Source organism: Salmo salar, chromosome ssa09, assembly GCF_905237065.1.
Source record: "Salmo salar chromosome ssa09, Ssal_v3.1, whole genome shotgun sequence".
NCBI lineage: Eukaryota > Metazoa > Chordata > Actinopteri > Salmoniformes > Salmonidae > Salmo > Salmo salar.
Window position 1 is genome coordinate 19,622,156 of NC_059450.1, and position 26,486 is coordinate 19,648,641.

Below are 26,486 nucleotides of genomic sequence, written 5' to 3' on the forward strand. Positions count from 1 at the left end.
TCATAGTATAGTTTCTTTTTATTTAGTTTAGTAACATTTCTTAATTTGCAGTACATTTGCCAATCAGTTGGGCTGCTAGACTTTTGCCATACCTTTGCCTCATCCCTCTCAACCATACCATTTTTCAATTCCTCATCAATCCAAGGGGATTTAACCGTTTTTACAGTCATTTTCTAAATGGGTGCATGCTTATTACTAACTGGAATAAGCAATTTCATAAATGTGTCATGTGCAGCGTCTGGTTGCTCCTCATTACACACCACAGACCAGCAAATATTATTTACATCATCAATATATGAATCACTACAAAACTTATTCTATGACCTCTTAAACACTATATTAGGCCCAGCCTTCGGAACTTTGGTTTTCCTAGATATGGCTACTATATTGTGATCACTACATCCTATGGATTTGGATACCACTTTAAAGCAAATTTCTGCAGCATTAGTAAAGATGTGGTCAATACATGTTGATGATTTCATTCCTGTGCTGTTTGTAACTAACCTGGTAGCTTGACTGACAACCTGGACCAGATTGCAGGCACTGGTTACAGTTTGACGTTTTTTCTTGAGTGGGCAGGTTGATGAGAGCCAGTCAATATTTAAATCACCCAGAAAATATACTTCTCTGTTGATATCACATACATTATCAAGCATTTCATACATATTATCCGGATACTGAGTGTAAGCACTTGGTGGTCTATATCAGCTTCCCACCAGAATGGGTTTAAGGTGAGGCAGATGGACCTGTAGCCATATTACTTCAACGGTATTTAACATGAGATCCTCTCTAAAGCTTTACAGGAATGTGGTTCTGAATATAGACCGCGTTAGATAACGTTTTAGGCCTATTAATTGACAAAATGTCTATAGACTATGTACTGTTAGATATATCTATTCGACGCACCTAAACAATTAAGAATACTATCACTGAATACATCACCAAAGGAAAAGCAACTATTGCGCGCTATTGTATGGCGAGGGAATTTTGAAAGCTCACGCTTTAATGTTTGTATTAATAAGATACACTGGTGACGTCGAAGATAAAGACCCGACTGCCGTATTTTGACTGCAAGACTATGCTTCACATTCCAGCCCCGCTCTCATTTGTTCCAGCCTATACCAACGCTCACACGCTCCCTCGGGAACCGTTGGCATTGGCAGTGAGCGAGCGGGCATGAGTGACAGTCTGCAGTAGTTCGCTCGGGCTCCCAACCTCATATATCGCGTTGGATTAGCTGTATGCTAATATCGATTAGAGAGAAGAGTAGCAGCGCGGTGCTGCGAGCCGACAGTGGAGGCTACCCGAGTCAGAGCAGGCTCCTCAACAGCCATGGCTGAAGGTGGTGAAGGGGAAGATGAAATTCAGTTCTTGAGAACTGTAAGTAGCCCAATGTCCGTCCGCTAATTTGTGTGGCAACCTGCCTCCTGTGTGCATTTCCAGTGTTGTATCCCATGCATGCCTATTTAATAGCCTACTGCAGATTATGCTTTATGTAGCCAGGTGGTTATAGGATACATCTTGATTATGAAATATTTATATAATGTTGCCAATAGGTCTAATTCAGAGTACACTGTCTCCTGAACGTGAGCGCTTTTTGACGACCGCGCTTTTTGGATAGCCCTCGATAACCTGCTCCTTCGTAAAGCAGACCTGGCTGGCGACGAGAGGACCTTTTTTGTTTGGCGCATCCCTCACTTTGATTCATTTCTAGCTTTAATTTGTCCGGTTGTCTCAGTAGCCTACGTTTTGCTGTCAATGAATGCAATGGAATGCCGGAATGCCTAACCTTGTTCTACTCCTTCCAGATAATAAGACGACTCCTGCCTCACTTTCAGCCCACAACACTACTGCTTTGTTGTTGATGATTGCTAACTAGTACGTTTCCCTTTTCCAGGTGTAGCAATGCTGTCTACACTATAGTTTAAAAAAAGTTAACCTTTTGCATGTCTAGTTATTATTCTTAACCTCAAATTCTGAATATGGTGTGTACCCAGGCAGATGAAGAGGCAGTAAGCAAAATGAAAAGCAATAGCCTAATGTAGGCCTAATATTGTTATGGTAATTTACTGTGATAGATGAGGCATTTGCAGTGGTCACTGACAGCACTTAGTTCTGGGTGCTCTCTCAGGGCTCTCCGTTCAAAACAAGGCATGTTAATTATCGGATGACAATGATTTTGGCAGTGGGCTTCCTCAGTTCTGTTTAACCATGTTGTCAGGCTTACAGCACATAAACCCGTCAACACATTGCACAGGAGGCTGCTGAAGGGAGGACGGCTCATAATATTGGCTGGAATGGAGTGAATGGAATGGTATCAACCACATGGAAACCATGTTTGATGTGTTCAATACCATTCCATTGATTCCGTTCCAGCCGTTACTATGAGCCCATCCTTCCCAATTAAGGTGCCACCAACCTCCTGTAAGATAATGTGGTCCTACACTAATGAAAGTAGGGGTTGTAACTTGAGGTAGAATGGCTCAGAGGAGCTCCTCTCCTTATGGTCTACACTACTTGCTACTGCTCATCTTTTGGCATAGCAAGTTATGCTAGAAAACATAGCTTTATCTACAAAGTTGAGGCTAATATGAAACCAAAACGAAAACCCACTTCTTAACACATAAGCAAGCTCTTCTTGGTGATGCGGTTAATGACCATGCTGACTTTGTGTCACTACAACTACAGGAAAACACATTTGAGAAATATCTGGGCTAAAAATATCCCACAGTTTAGCTAGGTGAAGGATATGAGGGCTGGAGGCCTTCCAGACTTCTGGACACTGAGGTGTTTGGTGGTTGCACATATCGCAGTCACTGGGGTTTTTCATTGGTTTTCCTTTATCAAGTTGCCTAAAGTGGGAGAATTGTACTTATATTAATTATTCACCATACCATTGGAGGGTGAGGAAGGTTGGCTGTTATAATATGAAACCATAGACTTACATTTCTTTCTTCTCATTCAAAGGCATATTTAAAAACCCAGTGGAAATTCTGTTCAATGTAGTGGCATATTAAAGTAGATGAATGCAGAAGTGGAGAGTCTATTTACAACCCAAGAAGAGCTTAGGGATTCTACTACTGTGCAGCTAACGTGTAAAAGTGTGGACGTCCTTCCTCAATGACAACGTGTGCGAAATCTTTGACCTCATCAGCTGCTTCAGGGCTGAAATCCTAAAAATGCATTTCAGTTCCTATCTCATCCTTCTCCTGCACAGATAGTAGCCTACCCCCACACATTCCCAGAAGACAAGTGTCAGTTATGGAGCACCATTAACTGTGTGAAGTGACACAGAGCTAAGAGGACATTGAGGAAAGAGAAGCTGAGTGAAAGATGCACCCTGCTATATTGCTGTTAAGAGAGGCTACTAACTTGGACATTAGCAGTGGGCTTAGTAAGTCCATGTTTGCATTGCTCTGGAAGCCTCCTGTATTCCCAGAGATGACAGTGGGTGGGTTTAAAATTTGTCCCTGAAAAAGCTGATGCTTCCAATGCGCCGCAGTTCCCCGTCCCTTGTTACCACTACATGCAGAGGTTGTTACATCATTATGCACACCGCCCCAAACAGTGCTGACATTTCAGCACTATTACTGCTTGGAGGGCTAGCACCTAAATGCCAGACAGCAGTCTGCACCTGTGATCTATACAGTAAAAACAATGGACAGAAGTTCTGGAGTTGGCCCTTGGGGTTTTGCAACATGGGGTTTTGCTATCTGTGCTAAAATAATTTTTCTTAGCCTATCAAATTTGCCCTGGCTGGTCCCACCACAGTTGTCCTCTTTGGCAAAGTTAAAATGTGACGCTTTGAGTTGTGAAGGCACTGCTTCTTTAAGAGACTTAGCAGCTTGTTGCATCCTTCCGCAAGGGGCAGCAGCTGACTGTACGGAATGGGGATGGGGCCTATGTGCGTCGGCAGCGTGGTGTGTATGTGTGGTGCTGCTGCAGAGTCAGGCTGCACCAGACATGCCACAGCAGAGCAGAGTGCAGAAATGATTCATCAGGCCAAGGTGCAGCTGAGCTGGTTTTGACTCTATTCTCTATACTGTTGCCAACACATTTAAGAACACACACACACACACACACACACACACACACACACACACACACACACACACACACACACACAGTCTCTGACTGATCTTGCCCTTGGATGAATATTCCCATTTAGCAGTAAACAGGCAGCATGTTTTCACTGTACATCCACAATGCGCCATGTTTTCCCTGTACATCCGCATAGTGTCTTTTACTGTAGCAGAAGAACTTAATAAAGCGGTGCACAAACTGACTTTTCTCTAGTAACAACTAAACAAAGTAATTTCCCCTGAGAGAGCAGAGGAATTAGCCCCTGGCGGCCTGCTCATCTGAAGCCATTCCAGAGAGAGGATTTCTCAGCCATGGGTAATTTGATGCTGCGGGAAGAGGAACAGCTCTTATTGTGAGCTTCAAGACTCACAGTGAGCATTCTCCAATCTCTTGTTAAATGTTAAAGGGTGCTAGGGGGATAGGGGAGAGTATAATAAGGCAGAACATTCTACTGTAGTATGGTTGTTTTCTGTTTGTAGATGTCCTGAGATGCACCAGCATAGTGGCCTCATAAGCAAGATGATGATACAGAGTCGTATGAATAAAATCTCAGTTTATATGGCATAATGGATCAGACTGTTATGTAAGAATTATTTAGCAAATGAACTGGAACAATAGTACGGTATGTCGCTTTTAATCCGTATCAGTAGCCTGTACGTGTGACGTGTGTGTGTGTGTGTGCCACAGTTACTTAAGTGCCAGGTCCAATGCAGCCGTTTTTGTCTCATTTTGTCTCAATATCAAATCATTTCTGGGTAACAGTTTAAGTACCTTACTGTGATTGTTTTGAATTAAAATGGTCAAAAAGAAACAAATATCTTTTTAGCAAAGATGCATATCTCAAGCAAGAAATTAGCTGGGAGTGGTCTAAGTGGGGAGGGGGAAACAGAAAACTAGCTGTTATTGGCAGAGAGATTTGGAACTTCTTTCTTATTGGTCATTTAACTAATTTACCGCCTGTGATGTCACCAGGCAGGCCAAAACTCCATCCCACCAAACAAGTATTATTCCAACCTCATAGTGTGGAAATATATATAAAACACAGGAGTTCAAGTTTTTGACTGCACTGGGCCTTTAACACCCATGGGCTCTAACAGGGAGTTGATCTATGGAGGGATGGAACAGTCTGCAGAGGGAAACAAGCTGTTGGCTTCCTCTCATCTCGTCCTCAGTTTGTTTGTCTGTTTGATTGTGGTGTGGTTCTGACAGGGGGCCTCTGATTTGTACATGCACCACGCTGCGTGGGACCTGATCCACACATCTGATCACGAAGGAATAGAGATGGGCTGGGGCCACACCCCCCTCCTCTGGAAGATCCCCCCCAATGGGTGAAAATCAAAGTCTCTGGCTCCATTATCAGGTAGTGGGGGAGTGGTGGCAGCTGTGAAAAGGGCAGCGTGTGACTGTGACTAATGTGCTATGGCAGTGTTTGGACTGTTAGGTTTTATGTGGAGGGACTGTCTGACCTGCCGTACCAACCAGCTGTCAGCACATTCAGAGAGACAGGCATAATGAACCATCACTGACCCCCTCCTAACACAAAAACAACTCCAGTTAAGCTTGACTTGGCACCAACACCAAGCAGACGCTGGTGTTTAACGTCTGGCTAGTGGGTGTATTCTTTAATGGCTGTAGTGACCAGTGAGCGCTTCTCTCAGTGAAATGCTTACTTACGGCCCTTTTCCAACAATGCAGAGTTAAAGATAAAACAAATAGAAATAGTGACATGAGGAGCAAATTCAGTGAATAATGAATAACAATGAGTAAAAAAAACATGGCTATATAGGAGTTCCAGTACCAACTCGATGTGCAGGGGTATGAGGTAATTGAGTTAGCTACAGTATGTACATATAGGTAGGGTTACAGTGACTAGGCAACAGGATAGATAATAGACAGTAGCAGCAGCGTACACGACCGGTCAAAAGTTTTAGAACACCTACTTATTTAAGGGTTTTTCTTTATTTTTACTATTTTCTACATTGTAGAATAATAGTGAAAACATCACAATTATGAAATAACACATATGGAATCATGTAGTAACCAAAAAAGTGTTAAACAAATCAAAATATTTTATATTTGAGATTGTTCAAATAGCCACCCTTTGCCTTGATGACAGCTTTGCACACTCTTGGCATTCTCTCAACCATCTTCATGAGCTAGTCACCTGGAATGCACTTCAATTAACAGGTGTGCCTTTTTAAAAGTTAATTTGTGGAATTTCTTTCCTTCTTAATGCGTTTGAGCCAATCCGTTTTGTTGTGACAAGGTGTGGGGGAAGAAGATAGACCAAGTCCATATTATGGCAAGAACAGCACAAATAAGCAAAGAGAAATGACAGTCCATCATTACTTTAAGACATGAAGATCAGTCAATATGGAAAATATCAAGAACTTGAAGTGCAGGTCGTAAAAACTATCAAGCGCTATGATGAAACTGGCTCTCATGAGGACTGCCACAGTTACCTATGCTGCAGAGGATAAGTTCATTAGAGTCACCAGCCTCAGAAATTGCAGCCCAAATAAATGCTTCAAAGAGTTCAAGTAACAGACACATCTCAACATCAACTGTTCAGAGGACTCAGGCCTTCATGGTCAAATTGCTGCAAAGAAACCACTACTAAAAGACACCAATAAGAAGAAGAGACTTGCTTGGGCCAAGCAACACGAGCAATGGACATTAGACCGGTGGAAATGTGTCCTTTGGTCTGGAGTCCTAATTTGAGATTTTTGGTTCCATCCGATGTGTCTTTTTGATACGCGTTGTGGGTGAACGGATGATTTCCGTATGTATTTCTCACCGTAAAGCATGGAGGAGGAGCTGTTATGGTGTGGAGGTGCTTTGCTGGTGACACTGTCTGTGATTTATTTAGAATTAAAGGCACGCTTAACTAGCATGGCTTCTACAGTGAATAATGCAGTGATATGCCATCCCATCTGGATTGGGCTTAGTCGCACTATCATTTGTTTTTCAACAGGACGATGACTCAACACACCTCCAGGCTGTGTAAGGGCTATTTGAGCAAGAAGGAGAGTGATGGAGTGCTGCATCAGATGACCTGGCCTCCACAATCCCCTGACCTCAACCAAATTGAGATGGTTTGGGATGAGTTGGACCGCAGAGTGAAGGAAAAGCAGCCAACAAGTGCTCAGCATATGTGGGAACTCCTTCAAGACTGTTGGAAAAGCATTCCATGGGAAGTTGGTTGAGAGAATGTCAAGAGTGTGCAAAGCTGTCATCAAGGCAAAGGGTGGCTCTTTGAAGAATCTCAAATATAAAATATATTTTGATTTGTTTAACACTTTCTTGGTTGCTACGTGATTCCATATGTGTTATTTCATAGTTTTGATGTCTTCACTATTATTCTATAATGTAGAAAATAGTTAAAATAAAGTAAAACCCTTGAATGAGTAGGTGTTATAAAACTTTTGACCAGTAGTGTGTGTGTGTGGCGTCAGTATGCGCGTGTGTGTGTGTTTTGTGTGTGGGCATATATAGTGTGTGTCTGTGTGTGTGTGTTTGGGTGTTAGTGTGGGTAGAGTCCAGTGTGTGTGCATGGTCAGTACAAGAGAGTTAGTGCAAAAAAGGGTCAATGCAGGTAGTCCCGGTAGCCATTTGATTAGCTATTTAGGAGTCTTGATTAGCAGTGTCATGGCTTGGGGGTAGAAGCTGTTCAGGGTCATGTTGGCTCCTGACCTGGTGCACTGGTACCGCTTGATGTGCGGTAGCAAAGAAAACGGTCTATGGCTTGGGTGGCTGGAGTCTTTGACAATTTTTGGAGTCTTCCTCTTACACCGCCTGGTGTAGAGGTCCTGAATGGCAGGGAGCTCAGCCCCAGTGACGTACTGGGCCGTAATTAACCACCCTCTGTAGCGCCTTGCGGTTGGGTGCCTTGCAGTTGTCGTACCAAGCGGTGATGCAGCCAAGATGCTCTCAATGGTGCAGCTGTATAACTTTTTGAGGATCTGAGGGCCCATGCTAAGTCTTTTCAGCCTCCTGTTGTGCCCCTTTTCACAACTGTGTGGGTGTGTGTAGACCATGTTAATTCCTGGTGTTGGAGTTGTGCGCGGCCACACAGCCGTGTGTGAACAGGGAGTACAGGAGGGAACTAAGCACACACCCCTGTTTGGCACCCGTGTTGATGGTCAGCAATGGTGGATATGTTGTTGCCTACTCTCACCTGTTAGGAAATCCAGGATCCAGTTTCAGAAGGTGTTCAGTCTCAGGGTCCTGAGCTTAGTGATGAGCTTGGAGTAAACGATGATGTTGAACGCTGAGCTGTAGTCAATGAACAGCATTCTTACATAGGTATTGCTTTTGTCCAGGTGGGAGAGAGCAGTATGGAGTGCGATAGAGATTGCGTTATCTGTGGAATTGTTGGGGTGGTATGTGAATTGGATTGGATCCAGGGTATCTAGGATGATGGTGTTGATGTGAGCCATGACCAGCCTTTCAAAGCATTTCCTGGTTATAGATGTGAGTGCTACGGGGTGATAGTCATTTAGACAGGTTACCTTGGTGTTTTTGGGCACGGGGACTATGGTGGTCTGCTTGAAACAAGTTATTACGGACCGGGTCAGGTTGAAAATGTCAATGAAGAGGAGGCCATTTCAAGCTTTTTGAAGTCAATAGTTGTTTGGACCCAATGACTCCTGCTCGAATCCAGGTTGTATCACAACCGGCCGTGATCGGGAGTCCCATAGGGCGGCGCACAATTGGCCCAGCAACATCCGGGTTTGACCGGTTAAGACCGTCATTGTAAATAAGAATTTGTTCTTAATGGACTTGCCTAGTTAAATAAAGGTTAAAAAAACATTTTTTAAATGTGGGGGGCGGCAGGGGGAAAGGCTCCCTCACTGGGCCAGAGGATATGAAAGGTGCCCTTAAATTCTAAATGTTTGTCATTTAGCAGACACTTACAGGAGCGACTGGGGTTAAGTGCCTTGCTCAAGGGCACATTGACAGTTTTCATTAAGTTGGCTTGGGGATTCAAAGCAGCGACTTTTCGGTTATTGGCCCAACATGCATAACCACTAGGCTACCTGCCACCCTTGATGCACTTTTCCTTGGCAGTGCTCACTAGCTAGTGTGTACTCTGTGTCAGTAAGGATCCTCAGCCCTCATCACCTTTTAATGAGTGTGGTTGGGTCTGGAAACGCATTGTCACCCTCCAATGTCATTGAAAGCACCCATGTGGAGTTCTGCAGTGAAAGTCTGTTAATATCCTTTAATATGATCTTGTTTAATGAATCCAGATCATTTGGATGGTTACTTTACAAATGAATGTGATGTACAATTCAAGTTCAAGGTTCATGTTTGTGTAAAATTGCATTCAATGCCATCTAGAGTTCCATATTAGTGTTGTCTTTTCCCAAGCTCTCAGCGTAATTATTTCGAAATGACCATGTGATTTGTATTCCGTTGAACAAATCATCCCTGACTTTTTAAAATTGATATCTGGTTGCTCTTTTCTCCAAAAAGTGCTCGTCATGCAGGTGCTCTTTTTCTCTGCTGCAATTAAGCATAGATTTTCTAAACTACACTGAGTGTAATTTTTTTTTTTTTAAACACATCTTTCAATGACAGACTGACCAGGTGATTCCAGGTGAAAGCTATGATCCCCTATTGATGTCATCTGTTTTAAATCCACTTCAATCAGTGTAGATGAAAGGGAGGAGACATGTTAAAGAAGGATTTTTAAGCCTTGAGACAATTGAGACATAGTCTGCCATTCAGAGGGTGAATGAACAAGACAAAATCTTTAAAGTGCCTTTGAACTGGGTATGTTAGTAGGTGCCAGGCGCACCGGTTTGAATGTGTCAAGAACTGCAACGTTGCTGGGTTTTTCACGCTCCACAGTTTCCTGTGTGTATCAAGAATGGTCCACCACCCAAAGGACATCCAGCCAACGTGACACAACTGCGGGAAGCAATGGAGTCAACATGGGTCAGCATCCCTGTGGAACGCTTTTGACACCTTGTAGAGTCCATGCCCCGATGAATTGAGGCTGTTCTGAGGGCAGAATGGGTGCAACTCAATATTAGGAAGGTGTTCCTAATGTTTTGTACACTCAGTGTATATCCATATTACCATATTGATTTCCCCTATGATTTCCCCTATTATCCCATTACTATTTACACATTTCCTAAAAGTCATTTACGCATTTTTCAATGGTGCACATTTAGAAAGAACTTGTAGAAACAGTGGGGGGCTCATTTTGGGGTGGAAGCAGTGTTCAGCAGAAAGCTGCTCTCCTGTGTTCCCACCGGGTGGAGGGAGACAGACAGATAAGATAGCCTACCAAGGGAATTAAGCCAGCAGCAGAGCCAGAGACGGCCCTGTGAAAGGTAGCTGTAATTAGCTATCGATCCAGCCACCAAATGAAGAAATTTTCTGATCAATGTGAATGGTATGCAGTTAGCAAGCCTGACTGATTTGTGTTTCAGAGCTTGAATATTTAATCCAGGAACTAGATTTACCTGTTGTTTAGATGCAAGAGAGATATGTGTGTGTGTGTGGCACCTTTTCCTCAGTAATAGTCTGCTAAGATGTTTTTTCTTCCTGTTAAAGGCATTTCATTTTCCTACTCCTCAGACTTGATGACATGCTCTGCTCATTATTGACAAACTGGTATTTATAGATGTTTTCAGTATTTATTCTATAAAATAACTTCTTAAACAGTTCGTAAGTGGCCACTCTCAAGGTAGTGTGCCCTCAGCTAAGTTGGTCTCAAGCTAGTTAGCACTCCAGCTAAGTTGCTCTCGAGGTAATTAGCCCCACAGCTAAGTCACTCTCGAGGTAATTAGCCCCACAGCTAAGGCGCACTCGAGGTAGTTAGCCCCACAGCTAAGGCGCACTCGAGGTAGTTAGCCCCACAGCTAAGGCGCACTCGAGGTAGTTAGCCCCACAGCTAAGGCGCACTCGAGGTAGTTAGCCCCACAGCTAAGTCGCACTCGAGGTAGTTAGCCCCACAGCTAAGTCGCACTCGAGGTAGTTAGCCCCACAGCTAAGTCGCACTCGAGGTAGTTAGCCCCACAGCTAAGTTGGTCCACAGGATAGTTCTGCTTATGAAGCACTGTCATCACTGCAAACCAACACTCAGTCAGCACCAAGATGAATCATCTTGACCAGCAGTAAGTGATCACACTGTGTCCAGTGTCTCTGTGTACGTGGGAAATGTGTAAATCACTCTCGGATGTTTTAAAAAGAATAGGATTTCTATGGAAAAATTGTAGAGGCTTATTGCAACATGGCTCGCTGCCACGGAATGTCCAGTAACACTTTCTATTACTGCTTAAGTTAATGATGGAATCCGCAGTAGGAGGAACAGCGCCACTGTCCACCCCACGGCCATTGTTATTGTTTTGTTGACAAAGTAGAGTTGGGAGTGTCGCGCACCAAGGTAAAACATTTTTGCAGTACATATGCTTCTGTTCTATCCCATGTGCAATGATGTCTGAGGGGAAAAAAGCAGTTTGTTGTTTGCAATAACTTCTTTGTTGTAATATTGCAAACAGATGTGTCAGTTTTACCATTAAGGATTCCAGCTTTATACCCTAATTTGAAACTGTAGTGAGGTGTTACGCTGTCTAGAAGACCAAACTTTATGAAGCCACACCAGTGCTGCATGCTGTTTACTTCAGACATGTGGCAGAACCTGAATATGAGGAGTCAGACATATTGAACTTGTCAGTGAGTAATCAATCAATACAGTTCAGATCTTGCTCTTCTGAGTTTAGTGGGCTGACTGACCTGTCACTCGGGAGAATGGAGTGAACGAGGGGCGGGTTTAAAACTCACGTTATCAGTGCTGACTGTGACACTACCCACCCTGTTTTGACCCCCCCCACACACACACACACACACACACACACACACACACACACACACACACACACACACACACACACACACACATCAGCAGGCCTTATACACAGAACATTCCTCAATAAGGTTATGCAGGACTTTTCTAGCTGCGCATTATCCACCACCATCTGAGCTACCGCCAACTGCACTCGTGACATTGAAAAACTGTCCCGGTTTCCACAGAAACGATGTGAGTGTTTTCTATTATAGCACAGAAATAAAAGTAATTATACCACTTTGTATACTTGGCTGTATTTCTGAATCATTCCCTCCTACATAAGAAGCACCTCTGGTATTTGTGCGATAATGATGCCTAATGTGCTCTTAAGGCTTTTAGAAGAACATTTAGTATCTGCTGTTTGTGATGCTTACTTACCCTCACAAAAATTCAACTGTCAAATTTGCAGTTTCTCATGTGAAAATCTCATGTTCACATGTGGAATTGCAAGTTTACGTGTGAAAACCATTCACATGTGAACATCAAATGTGCAGTTTCACATGTATAAAAATCCACATGCAAAGCAATCATGTGGTGGTGAAATAGTGAAATCCTAACATGTGAAACATGTTGCATTAGCAATGCTTCCACATACAGTACCAGTGAAAAGTTTGGACACTTACTCATGCAAGGGTTTTTCTTTATTTTTACTATTTTCTACATTGTAAAATAATAGTGACATCAAAACTATGAAATAACACATGGGATCATGTAGTAACCAAAAAAGTGTTAAGCAAGTTCTTCAAAGTAGCCACCCTTTGCTTTGATAACAGCTTTGCACACTCTTGGCATTCTCTCAACCAGCTTCACCTGGAATGCTTTTCCAACAGTCTTGAAGGAGTTCCCACAAATGCTGGCTGCTTTTCCTTCACTCTGCGGTCCAACTCATCCCAAAGCATCTCAATTGGGTTGAGGTCGGGTGATTGTGGAGGCCAGGTTGTCTGATGCAGCACTTCATCTCTCTCCTTCTTGGTCAAATAGCCCTCAGACAGCATGGAGATGTGTTGGTCATTGTCCTGTTGAAAAACAAATGATAGGCCTACTAAGCGCAAACCAGATGGGATGGGGTATCGCTGCAGAATTCTGTGGTAGCAATGCCAGTTAAATGTGCCTTGAGTTCGACCATGAAGGTCTGATTCAAGCAGTCTCCTTTGAACAGTTGATGTTGAGATGTGTCTGTTACTTGAACTCTGTGAAGCATTTATTTTTTGCTGCAATTTCTGAGGCTGGTAACTCTAATGAACTTATCCTCTGCAGCAAAGGTACTCTGGGTCTTCCTTTCCTGTGGCGGTCCTCATGAGAGCCAGTTTCATCAATAGCGCTTGATCGGTTTTGCGACTGCACTTGAAGAAACTTTAGAAGTTATTGAAATGTTCCATATTGTCTGACCTTCATGTCTTAAAGTAATGATGGACTGTTGTTTCTCTTTGCTGATTTGAGCTGTTCTTGCCATAATATGGACTTGGTCTTTTACCAAATAGGGCTATCTTCTGTATACCACTCCTACCTTGTCACAACACAACTGATTGGCTCAAACACATTAAGAAGGAAAGTACTTCCACAAATTAACTTTTAACAAGGTACACCTGTTCATTGAAATGCATTCCAGGTGACTACCTCATGAAACTGGCAAAGGGTGGCTATTTTGGTTACTACATAATTCCATACTTCTTGTTTCATAGTTTTGATGTCTTCACTATTATTCAACAATGTAGAAAATAGTAAAAATAAAGAAAAACCCTTGAATGAGTAGTTGTTCTAAAACTTTTGACCGGTAGTGTAGTTTTTTGTAAGGGTAGTTTACTAAGCCTTGCATTGCCCAGGCCCCAGTCTAGTAGTATTTTAGAGCCCCAATCTTGAGTTCAGTCTCTAAAACATGTCTGGTGGTGTAATCACACCTTGTCACACAATGGGCAAGGTACAGTACTACTGCACTTTATTGAAACCTACCCTTAATCTCTCTTTTTAATTGAGATACACTATCTGCAGCATTTCCGCTGCACAGCTCTTGATGTCTCTTGAACTACGATAATTGCTGTGTTGAGAGAACATATTTTTCTCTCTCCCGGCTGATGTGAACCTCTGAGCCTATGACCGGTATTGACGACAAGGGTTATTCCCCACCTCATAAAAGATTCTTGCCATTTTAACAACCTCTGCTTCTGCTTTCCAGCACCAGCGTAGACTAAGAGATATTTGCCTCTTATTGGACATTGTTGTAGCAGAGTCAATGATGTGTGTTTCTGCTAGGGCAGCAAGTAGGAGACAGACCAGGAAGTGCTGAGAGCAGTGGGGAGGGATATACAGCCTGCACACTGATGAGCTTTGACATATTTGAACCTCCCCATTTACCTTATCAGGGCCCGCTCTCTCTACTCTCTACAACCTGGCACTTTTCAATGACAAGAGTGTGATTACGACCCACTGCCTTACACCTGCTTAGCAAGTAACTTCCCTGAGTCTTGAGGGAATCAATGTACTGTGGAGATAGAGAGGAAACTTTTTACAACTGTGGCTCAACTCTGTGGTACATGGATGGTGTAAGGCTTCTTCTCCCTTGATTGGGTAGGATTTCTATCTCAACTGCCTGTGTTTCTCCTCATCAACCCACAGCGGAGCTCAGGCCAAGCTGGAAGCTTGAAGTGTTACTGGGACATTAGCCCGAAAGAGCTGACGGCACAGATTCCATCTTTCAGCTCTTTATGTGCTTTATTAGATTAGACCTGCAAAAACAACAGAAATCGCACCATAAGAGGTTGTAGTCTTATAAAACATTGTTAAATTGTTAAATTTCAATTGCGTCCAGATGAGACATCTTTATGTCGCTTTCTTTTTTTATACTCGTTTTTTATTACTCTGCGCTTCTTCACATTATATCTGTGAATTTGGCTGTCAAACTCTCTATCGCCACCCCTTTCTTCGATCTTTCCATCTGACTCGGAGTGTTTGAGTGCAGAACCATTGGCCTGGGCAGAGCCGTCAATTCTGGGCCCTCAAATTGTGTTTGACAAAGTGGGAGATTAGGTCTAGTTCTCAGTGCCTGCCCTCTCTGTCAGGGTTCCCACCTCTCTATTCAAGGACGGGATAAGTACTTGGAATATTCCTTTGCTGGATTCAATTGCGGTCAGGACCTAGAATTCAATATCCATCATCTTTTTACTACCATGGCTTAGTACTGTCACTAAAATGACCCACATTGAAATTCAAACACTGACAGTAGATGTACAACAGTGCTGTCGGTATTTACCCAAAGCTCCAAAGGGTTATCTGCATAGACATGTGGTAGGTTAAATAGTGTGAACCTGCCTGTTCTTCCGCATCCTTTTTCTGGTGGGAGGCATGAATGAGTAATCCTGTTAACTCTGTGGCAGTCTGGGGACAAGCCTAGCTGAGGCTGAGCAGCATAGCTAGGGCCAATTAGTGGGTTTCTAGAGAGTTCCATGTAAACCAGTGCGATTCTGGGATCTCAGCCTCCCTGAGGGTGGGACACGGTCACATAATGAACCCACTCCCACTCCATGATGGTTATTGGGTTGGACATCTATCGGAGGAAGTTACCTTAATGAGTTAGCTACATGCATGCAGGCAGAGCTGAAGCTGAGTGGTATTCTATATTCTATAGGAGGCTAACTTGGCTGTGACAGAAATGCAGTAAAGACCAACCCATCCCTAATGTTAAAATAACAGGCTGTGTTGGGTTGCAATCTGGATGGTAGTGTCTTAACTATGACCACAAAAACATTTGTTCTCGTAGCCCACATGAAAAAATACTACAGTTTAGTATACGATACTACAGTACTTACAGAAATGTTGTAGTAAACTGTAGAATACTATACTACACACTGTAGTACCATCGATCATGTGTAGTACTTACCATAGAATTATCTGCAAAAACACTGTAGTAAATATGACAGTAATGTCCACAAAACATACAGTATTCACTGTATAAACTAAAGTGAATACTACAGTAAAAAGTTTGCAAAAACACTACAGTGAATATAATAGTATTTTTTTCATATGGGAGCTTTTGATGTTTTATGAAGCATGGGACATTTTTGGAATGTAATGTGATTTACTGTAAGGTATTGATCGATATTGTTTAAGAGGCAAAGTCCTTTTGATGTCAAAGATGATGGATGCGGTAAGCAGCAAGGAGGATCAACGTTATACTATTGCTGTTAGTGGGAAAAGTAACAGCTCTCTCAGGTTGGCTCTTTGAAGTAACTGCGGGATACCAGTAACTTCAAATGTTGGATTTTCTAGTTTGGACAGCTTCAGGGGTTGGAACCAGTTCAGTGAACAGAACTGGAAAATAACTAAATGTTTTAAGGAACAGAAAACGAATCTGGAACAAAAGTGATGCATACTGAACTGAACCGTTATTATAAAAAGCTTGGGAATCGGTTAATAATGTTCTTTTACGTTCCAGTAAAAAAAAAATCTTGTCCCACAACAAAATGCAACAAAGTGCTTATGCAAAGCCCTCACTCTGTCACTCAGAAACTTATTCCAGAGTCTACCTGCAAGTTGAAAATCTTTGCCTGTGAGTGTTCATGTTTAGGCTACCTACTTCTCCCACCTCCGAAGTATAGGCTACTGTACTGATGTTACAAGCTTGATTCAGAAGATAGGAAGAGAGATTTTAATTAGCTAGAGAAGAATGGATTATCTTTTTTATTGCTAGTTAACTATTGTATTCTTTTCACGTTTCACGATTATTTATTAACTACAAAAAGGTAACACGTGTTTTTAATTCAGGTCGGCACACACAAGCTTGTTAGCTAGCTAGCTCAAAGGACATTCAAAGTTTCTCCATAGAAGCCGCTCCTCTGACATATAATTTTGTGGACTAAATTCAGATAATGCAGGTCATAACAAGATGCCCAGTACTTCAAGCCTCCTCGTTGCAGCCACACGTTGGTTGCTACTGCAGGCTTAATGATAGAACGTGATGTGATGGGATGCATTTTCTCCATTGTTTTGGATGGTAGGCCACTCTGGTAGGCCTACATTATGATCAAATAGCCACAGTAGCCTACTTGACCCCTGTTTAAAACAAATTTAATGTGGGTACAGCCTCAGTGTTCACAGTAAACGCTTGCTGGAAGTTGCACAGAATTTTTTTCACAACGCTGAAGTTTGCGCACAGCAGAACTGAAATTTGCTCAGTGATGAATTTTTTTTGAGGGAACATTGGTTGCAACACTCACTACCAAGTTCCAAACTGCCTCTGGAAGCAACTTCAGCACAACTGTTCGTTGGGAGCTTCATGAAATGGGTTTCCATGGCCGAGCAGCCGCACACAAGCTTAAGATCACAATGCCAAGCGTCAGATGGACTCTGGAGAGGTTGAAGCGCGTTTTCTGGAGTGATGAATCACACTTTACAATCTGGCAGTCTGGCGGACGAATCTGGGTTTGACGATGCCAGGAGAACACTGCCTGCCCCAATGCATAGTGCCAACTGTAAAGTTTGGTGGAGGATGAATAATGGTCTGGGGCAGTTTTTCATGGTTCGGACTAGGCCCCTTAGTTCCAGTGAAGGGACATCTTAATGCTACAGTGTACAATGACATTCTAGATGATTCTGTGCTTCCAACTTTGTGGCAACAGTTTGGGGAAGGCCCATTCCTATTTCAGCATGACAAGATCGAGATCGGCTGCGAGCCAGGTCTAATTGCCCAACATCAGTGCCTGACCTCACTAATGCTCTTGTGGCTGAATGGAAGCAAGTCCCTGCAGCAACGTTCCAACATCTAGTGGAAAGCCTTCCCAGAAGAGTGGAGGCTGTTATAGCAGCAAAGGGGGGTCCAATTCCACATTAATGCCCATGATTTTGGAATTAGATGTTTGACAAGCACGTGTCCACATCATTTTGGTCATGTAGTATAGTTTGCCTGGTCTAAGTAATTTATTGAGCTAAATGTAAAAAGCAGTTGATTTCACAGGTTAAAAAAGGAACAGAAAGGAACAAAATAAACCAGTAGTTTTTTGGGGTTTGAACCAGTTTTTCTGGTTGTAACAGTGAAAAAACAAAATGGTGGTTCTGTTCAGAACGAAAGGATTCCAACCCCTGGACAGCCTGTGGTTAACCTAAAGCAGCACCTCACAAAACGAGGCTATAAGAAGGGTACAAATGTACCTGTTTGTATTCCCCTTCCATTGGACTTTTGCAACACTTTCTCCTAGTAAAACTCCTGCTCGTCAGATGGCAGACACAGCAGTGTATTTTCAGAGTGTTTCCACTCCACTGATAAACGAGCCTGCCTGGTACAGTCTGTGGAAGGGAAGAAAAGAAAGTGAACAGTCTGTCCCTGGTGCAGCACAGCCCAGGTAGGGCTCTGTCACACACTGGCCCCATCTCATCACAATGTTATATACCCTCGTAAACCAAGCATGCAAGAGGGAAATAGACTGCTTCTTATATAGTGTAACCTATTTTTTTTTTTGTCATTTATCTAAAGGCATTGAGAAATCGGCTAATGACTAGATATTCAATCTAAAGCTTGAACACTGGTTGCCTCAGCTGAGGTGAAAAGCCCTTACAGTGAGAGTGATGAAAGTGCTTACTTAGCCTTTCACATTAAGTTGATGCCGGGGGGAGCACTGCTGCAAAGTGCAATGAAAACGGTTATAGTTCTCTCACTCTCTGTCTCACTCGATACTTCATAAAATGGGAAGGGAGCCTTCGATCTGCTTGCAGGGCAACTGTAAAGCATTCAAAAGAGTTTTGTTAAAACTTTCTCAAATGATAAACAATAGGAGTACTGCCAATAAACTGCTCAATTGTGAAGCAATCATATAAGCCTACACTGACTGTGAAAAAGGATACATGGAATGGCTCTGTGCCCTACATATTGCAGTCCAGAGATTATGCTACTGTAGCAGCCTGTGCCAAAGCTGGCCACAGATATCTATGTACAATAGCGCTCTGTAAAGCTGTCATATTCAGTGCCGTAAGCAACCTGTTTAAAGCAGGCTGAAATGTTTAATGGATGTTGAGATTAATTTAGGGTGTCACTCTGGGCAGAAGGGAATGCAGCGGTGAAATGTGTGGTGCTGCCAGGCAGCTTGTTCTGCCGGTTGCCTCTAGACCCCGCATTAGCACTTCCCCCCCCAGCAACAACAGAACAGAACAGCACACTCACAGGAACAAAGCACTCTGCTCGCTTCTCCACTTCAACATGGCACTCACTCTCTCTCTGTCTGAGTCACGCCAAGAGAGGGAAACAGCAAGTCCATGAATCATTCCAACACAAACTCATACAGCCAGAGAGAAATTTGTATTTCATCAGGAATGTTCTGCAATGAACTTACAGTATCGGATGACTTTGATACGGGTGGGAGGGAGGAATGGAGGAAGGGCGACAATCATTTTTCTCCCTAAAGGTGATAATTTGACAACACTTATCACCCTCCCTGACATTAACTCACCAGAGATATGGGGGTATTAGATCTGAACCATGATGGGGGCTGAGCCCTAAAGGTGTAAACACTTACAGGAATAGTTAAGTGTGTACATTTTCTCTGTCATTCCATATATCATCTGTCTTGCAAAACAGATGGAGGGACCCTGTGCACCATTCCTCTGATGTCTACCTACAGCACGTATACCTCAGGAGCTGAGGAGGAGCTCTACGGTTACTGACTAGAGGGCAATAGGCCTGGTGAACACCTGGTGTTGTCTGTACAGACTTCTTCCAGAAACAGTAGCATAGAGGGGAAGGAAGCCACCCATGGACTTGTCCCACAGCTTTATTTTGTTCTACGGTGCCTGGCCAGGTGTAACTATATGTGTGTAACTATCCAAATACTCTGCAGGAGAACCAGGCCCCGTGCAGTGTTGAGTGGCGTGGACCCTCCATGGCTGGCTGTGTGTGGTGCTGATGGGGCTGCGTTGCTGCCCACAGCCCTGCAGGATAAGGGGTACAGGGTATGGAGGGTACCAGGGTATGGGCAGGCCAGTGGACTGTGTGACAGTGCCTCTGGGTCAGGTTGCTCCCCCTGGGAAGTACAGCTCACTACCTCTTCCCCTGACTCTCTAGATAGACCAAATGACTCCTCTGTGTTCCTGTCGGATCACTTTGCCATCAATTCACCAGATGCCTTGGCCCAGGATCAAGCTAGGAGAGACTGAAAAAGCCCTCCTCAAATAGGGAGTGCTGCTGCAGCGGGGGCTGGAGGCTAGAGTTTACGACTTCTGTACTGGACATCTTTCACTCGATGGCAAGCTTTACAACAGTAAATCTTCTTTTAAATAGGGGCCAAGTTCACTCACCACCTCTTTCGCAAACACACTCAGTTGTTCGAGGGATCTGCATGGCTTATATATCCAACTGACTGAGTAGCTGGAGTCAAAATAGAAAGCAAGATTTACATCATTTTAAGGTGACAAGTTAGTGACACTGTAATGGAGGGTGGGCCGGCAGCCATATTATATGACCAGACTTTATACAAGCCATGCAGTCCATGGTTGATGGATTAGGGAGGGACCCTCTTCAAGTTACTACACAAACATTGCTTGCCAGGTTGTTAGGACATGAAATATTTCACTCTTCATGTGTAATGTTTATCATTTCTAACCCCACTGCTAAAAAAGTATTGCTAAGTTCTAAATTGAGTTTGACACATGGTTGATGAAAATAGATACTCTTCCTGTGGATAGATTGTAGTGTAGTATAGTGCAAGCCAGTAATATTAGCTGAAGGGTAACACTGTATGTGCCTTTTCTTATTGGGAGAAAGGTCTATTGTTTTCCTCCTGCATTGTGGTTGTTAGCTAGATACTTTTAGTCTCTTTGCTTTGTTTTGAGTAGCCTGCATTAATACCTATAAATAATGTACAGTATATTGTCTAAGTCTTCCCCACCGCAGAGCAGCAGTATGTAGGCCTGCAGAGTTCCTGTTACAACCCTAGTCAGTGTGGTGAGGTGTTACCCTCTGAAGTACCGACCTCTCTTCATACTTCAAATCAAACGCTCACATCTCAGATGCCTCTCGGGAAAATTTCTGTTGAGTCTCTGAACCGTTCCCCCCGATACTTTACATATTCAAATGGAATAGTTTCCTCTGACTGTCAGTCTACCAGCATTGAACTAGAATACGTTAGTGAATATGTTGGCTAGTCCACAAAGTCTGAACAGTGCACTAGTTCAGTAGTGCAGTACCTCTCGGGAGGAGAGTCAATAAAGTTTTAAACAGTGAGTTTGATGGTAGGACCTGATGTCCTCTAATGCTGCTGTGTTTGAGGCATGGTAAAATCCACCCGGTCCATAACACCTTGTTCCCTCAGCCCTCTGCTGTAGCCTTGTGTGCTAGGCTTCTAGGTACAAAGAAAATGTGAGAAAATGACATCTGGCGACGTGAAAGTACCAGTGATTTGATCATGGAGGAGGTGATTAAGAAACGTGTCACCAGTTTATCACATCAAGCCTCAGTCTGTCACCTCAGTCTTGACTGTGCAGTGTCAGTATTCACAGAACAGGAACAAAGTGATTTAGTCTGCAGCATGTTCAGGGAGATTTGGGATGTGCCTCACTGTTACTGTACAGAAATATCAAGTAATTTCAGTACATAGGGCTACAGTGTCTATAGCAGATCAGGGAAATGAGCTGAGCCATCATTCACGTACAGTAGTAATAGCAGCAGGCTTTTAGTTCTGCTCAATGTCAAACTGCTTTACTAGGGATGTGACCGCATTTAACGTGTCAAGATGCACTCAGTTCCTTCAAGGATCACTCAGGGGGAATGTGAAATCCAAAAGGCCTGATTTCAGAGAGTGAGAGTCAGTGTCAGGTCAGTGACAAGGACAGAGTGCCCTCTAAAGCTTTGCTATGCATAGAACCAGATAACATTCATGATGGTACAGATGCACTATATACAGTGCCTTCAGAAAGTATTCAGACCTTTTGACTTTTTCCACATTTTGTTACATTACATCCTTAGTCTAAAATGTATTAAGTAAAAAAATCCTCAATCTACACACAATATCCCATAATGACAAAGCGAAAACAGGTTTTTAGAAATTTTAGCAAATATATATAAAAATATACCATATTTGCATAAGTATTCAGACCTTTTGCTATGAGACTCGAAATTGAGCTCAGATGCATCCTGTTTCCATTGATCATCTTTCAGATGTTTCTACAACTTGATTGGAGTCCACCTGTGGTAAATTGATTGGACATGATTTGGAAAGGCACACACCTGTCTATATGAGGTCCCTTAGTTGACAGTGCATGTCAGAGCAAAAACCAAGCCATGAGGTCGAAGGAATTGTCCGTAGACCCCCGAGACAGAATTGTGATGAGGCACAAATCATTGAAGGTCTCCAAGAACACTGGTCTCCATTCTTAATTAGAAGAAGTTTGGAACCACCAAGACTCTTCCTAGAGCTGGCCGCCCGGCCAAACTGAGCAATCGGGGGAGAAGGGTGTCATGGTGTGGCCCTCTTTGGGTATAGCGAGTGCCTTCCCCCTCTTACACCCAGGTTCTGTTATCTCAGGTCGTAAATTCCTGGAGGAGACTCTCTCCCTCATGCAGTATAGAGAGAGGGTTCACAGTAGAACAAAGGAACTTCTTCTACATCACAGAAACTAAGAACTGAACAATGTCCATGTTTTGGAGAATGTGTAAACAGTCGGTGGAGAATCCAGCTAGGACCGGTCCATTTTGTTTAATGTTTGTGACCTCATTGAGAGACAATACAGCCACATTACCATAACTCTGTTTATACAACAGTCTCCATTATGAGATTTGCATCTAATTATTGTATAAAATGAATGAGTAAAGATGAAACCATTTGTGAAATGATGTAATGTGATTTTAAGCTGTTTTAATGAAAGAGAATCCAATTCCCTTTTAAAGTTCACTAAGTCACTGGCCTGCCCCATGAGCACAGACATTGATCTGGCGTCATGGGACAGCCGTTTCTGCTGTTCCGAATAAAACCCCCAACTAGAGAAATCATCTTGAGACCATGCGTACCTCGATTACCAAGAGGGCTAAGGTTTGAGTAGAGACCATGCATTCCTCGGTCATCTGAGGGAGCTAAGGTTGTAGCGGTTGTTGAATTCCTAACCAAACCACATGGAGCATTGGCTACACTGGTGGAAATGGTTCAACTCTGAGACTATCGATACCGACATAAGAGCAAATCTTTGATACTAATTACTAGTCTGCAGCTAGAATTTATGTCGACCTGGAATGCGAAGACCGACAACCGCCGAAACATCTATTCTATAAGAACATTTCTATAAAGGAAACACTTAAACAACACAATGTAACTCCAAGTCAATCACACTTCTGTGAAATCAAACTGTCCACTTAGGAAGCAACACTGATTGACCAATACATTTCACATGCTGTTGTGCAAATGGAATAGACAACAGGTGGAAATTATAGGCAATTAGCAAGACACCCCCAATAAAGGAGTGGTTCTGCAGGTGGGGACCACAGACCACATATCAGTTCCTATGCTTCCTGGCTGATGTTTTGGTCACTTTTGAATGCTGGCGGTGCTTCCACTCTAGTGGTTGCATGAGACGGAGTCTACAACCCACACAAGTGGCTCAGATAGTGCAGCTCATCCAGGATGGCACATCAATGCGAGCTGTGGCAAGAAGGTTTGCTGTGTCTGTCAGCGTAGTGTCCAGAGCATGGAGGCGCTACCAGGAGACAGGCCAGTACATCAGGAGAAGTGGAGGAGGCCGTAGCAGGGCAACAACCCAGCAGCAGGACCGCTACCTCCGCCTTTGTGCAAGGAGGAGCAGGAGAAGCACTGCCAGAGCCCTGCAAAATGACCTCCAGCAGGCCACAAATGTGCATGTGTCTGCTCAAACGGTCAGAAACAGACTCCATGAGGGTGGTATGAGGGCCCGACGTCCACAGGTGGGGGTTGTGCTTACAGCCCAACACCGTGCAGGACGTTTGGCATTTGCCAGAGAACACCAAGATTGGCAAATTCGCCACTGGCGCCCTGTGCTCTTCACAGATGAAAGCAGGTTCACACTGAGCACGTGACAGACGTGACAGAGTCTGGAGACGCCGTGGAGAATGTTCTGCTGCCTGCAACATCCTCCAGCATGACCGGTTTGGCGGTGGGTCAGTCATGGTGTGGGGTGGCATTTCTTTGGGGGGCCGCACAGCCCTCCATGTGCTCGCCAGAGGTAGCCTGACTGCCATTAGGTACCGAGATGAGATCCTCAGACCCCTTGTGAGACCATATGCTGGTGCGGTTGGCCCTGGGTTCCTCCTAATGCAAGACAATGCTAGACCTCATGTGGCTGGAGTGTGTCAGCAGTTCCTGCAAGTGGAAGGCATTGATGCTATGGACTGGCCCGCCTGTTCCCCAGACCTGAATCCAATTGAGCACATCTGGGACATCATGTCTCGCTCCATCCACCAACGCCACGTTGCACCACAGACTGTCCAGGAGTTGGCGGATGCTTTAGTCCAGGTCTGGGAGGAGATCCCTCAGGAGACCATCCGCCACCTCATCAGGAGCATGCCCAGGCGTTGTAGGGAGGTCATACAGGCACGTGGAGGCCACACACACTACTGAGCCTCATTTTGACTTGTTTTAAGGACATTACATCAAAGTTGGATCAGCCTGTAGTGTGGTTTTCCACTTTAATTTTGAGTGTGACTCCAAATCCAGACCTCCATGGGTTGATAAATTGGATTTCCATTGATTATTTTTGTGTGATTTTGTTGTCAGCACATTCAACTATGTAAAGAAAAAAGTATTTAATAAGATTATTTCTTTCATTCAGATCTAGGATGTGTTGTTTAAGTGTTCCCTTTATTTTTTTGAGCAGTATATATATATATATATATTTTATTTATTTATTCCCGAACCAACCCAACCCCTTAACCAACCAAGCCGCCAAATCGGTTTAGCCCACTAGGGAACATTCCCTATCATTTCCTTGTAACCATCTACTGTTTGTTTGTTTGTTTGCATTTCTGTTATTATTTAGTTAGTTAGTAAATAGATGATTAAGACAATTGATATATGGATTAGAGGTTGACCGATTCATCGGAATGGGTGATTAATTAGGGCTGATTTCAAGTTTTTGGACACCGATTTGCCTATTATTTTTTTATTTTATTTTTTATTTATTATTTTTTGTACATTTTTTGTATTTATTTTTTTACATTTTTAATATATATATATCTATATACCTTTATTTAACTAGGCAAGTCAGTTAAGAACACATTCTTTATTTCAATGATGGCCTAGGAACGATGGGTTAACTGCCTTGTTCAGGGGCAGAACAACAGATTTTTACCTTGTCAGCTCGGGGATTCAATCTTGCAACCTTACGGTTAACTAGTCCAACGCTCTAACCACCTGCTTTACATTGCACTCCACGATGAGCCTGCCTGTTACGTGAATGCAGTAAGAAGCCAAGGTAAGTTGCTAGCTAGCATTAAACTTATCTTATAAAAAACAATCAATCAATTATAATCACTAGTTAACTACACATGGTTGATGATATTACTAGTTTATCTAGCCTGTCCTGCGTTGCATATAATCGATGCGGTGTGCATTCGCGAAAAAGTACTGTCATTGCTCCAACGTGTACCTAACCATAAACATCAATGTCTTTCTTAAAATCAATACACAGAAGAATATATTTTTAAACCTGTATATTTAGCTAAAAGAAATCCAGGTTAGCAGGCAATATTAACCAGGTGAAATTTTGTCACTTCTCTTGCGTTCATTGCACGCAGAGTCAGGGTATATATATGCAACAGTTTGGGCCGCCTGGCTTGTTGCGAACTAATTTGCCAGAATTTTACGTAATTATGACATAACATTGAAGTTTGTGCAATGTAACAGCAATATTTAGACTTAGGGATGCCACCCGTTAGATAAAATACGTAATGGTTCTGTATTTCACTGAAAGAAAACATGTTTTGTTTTCGAGATGATAGTTTCCGGATTCGACCATATTAATGACCTAAGGCTCATATTTCTGTGTGTTTATTATATTATAATTAAGTCTATGATTTGATAGAGCAGACTTACTGAGCAGTGGTAGGCACCAGCAGGCTCGTAAGCATTCATTCAAACAGCACTTTTGTGCGTTTTGCCAGTAGCTCTTCGCAATGCTTCAAGCATTGCGCTGTTTATGACTTCAAGCCTATCAACTCCCAAGATTAGGCTGGTGTAACCGATGTGAAATGGCTAGCAATTTAGCGGGGTGCGCGCTAATAGCGTTTCAAACGTCACTCGCTCTGAAACTTGGAGTAGTTGTTCCCCTTGCTCTTCATGGGTAACACTGCTTCGAGGGTGGCTGTTGTCGATGTGTTCCTGGTTCGAGCCCAGGTAGGAGCGAGGAGAGGGATGGAAGCTATACTGTTACACTGGCAATACTAAAGTGCCTATAAGAACATCCAATAGTCAAAGGTATATGAAATAAAAATCGTATAGAGAGAAATAGTCCTATAATTCCTATAATAACTACAACCTAAAACTTCTTACCTGGGAATATTGAAGACTCATGTTAAAAGGAACCACCAGCTTTCATATGTTCT

The 26,486-nt window shown here is 43.1% G+C and overlaps 1 protein-coding gene across 4 annotated transcripts in view; it reads left to right on the forward strand.

The window, feature by feature from the left end:
• The first annotated feature begins 835 nt into the window (after positions 1 to 835).
• The window catches only part of LOC106610839 (ryanodine receptor 3), a 162,623-nt gene continuing 136,972 nt past the window's right edge, over positions 836 to 26,486 (forward strand). For 2 of the 4 annotated variants that reach the window (XM_045723462.1, XM_045723463.1), the window contains exon 1: positions 836 to 1,380. In XM_045723462.1, coding sequence (XP_045579418.1) covers positions 1,333 to 1,380 — 48 coding nt within the window. In that variant the 5' untranslated portion in view covers positions 836 to 1,332. The remainder of the gene's footprint in view (positions 1,381 to 26,486) is intronic. The other 2 variants (XM_045723465.1, XM_045723464.1) reach the window with 1 other exon arrangement.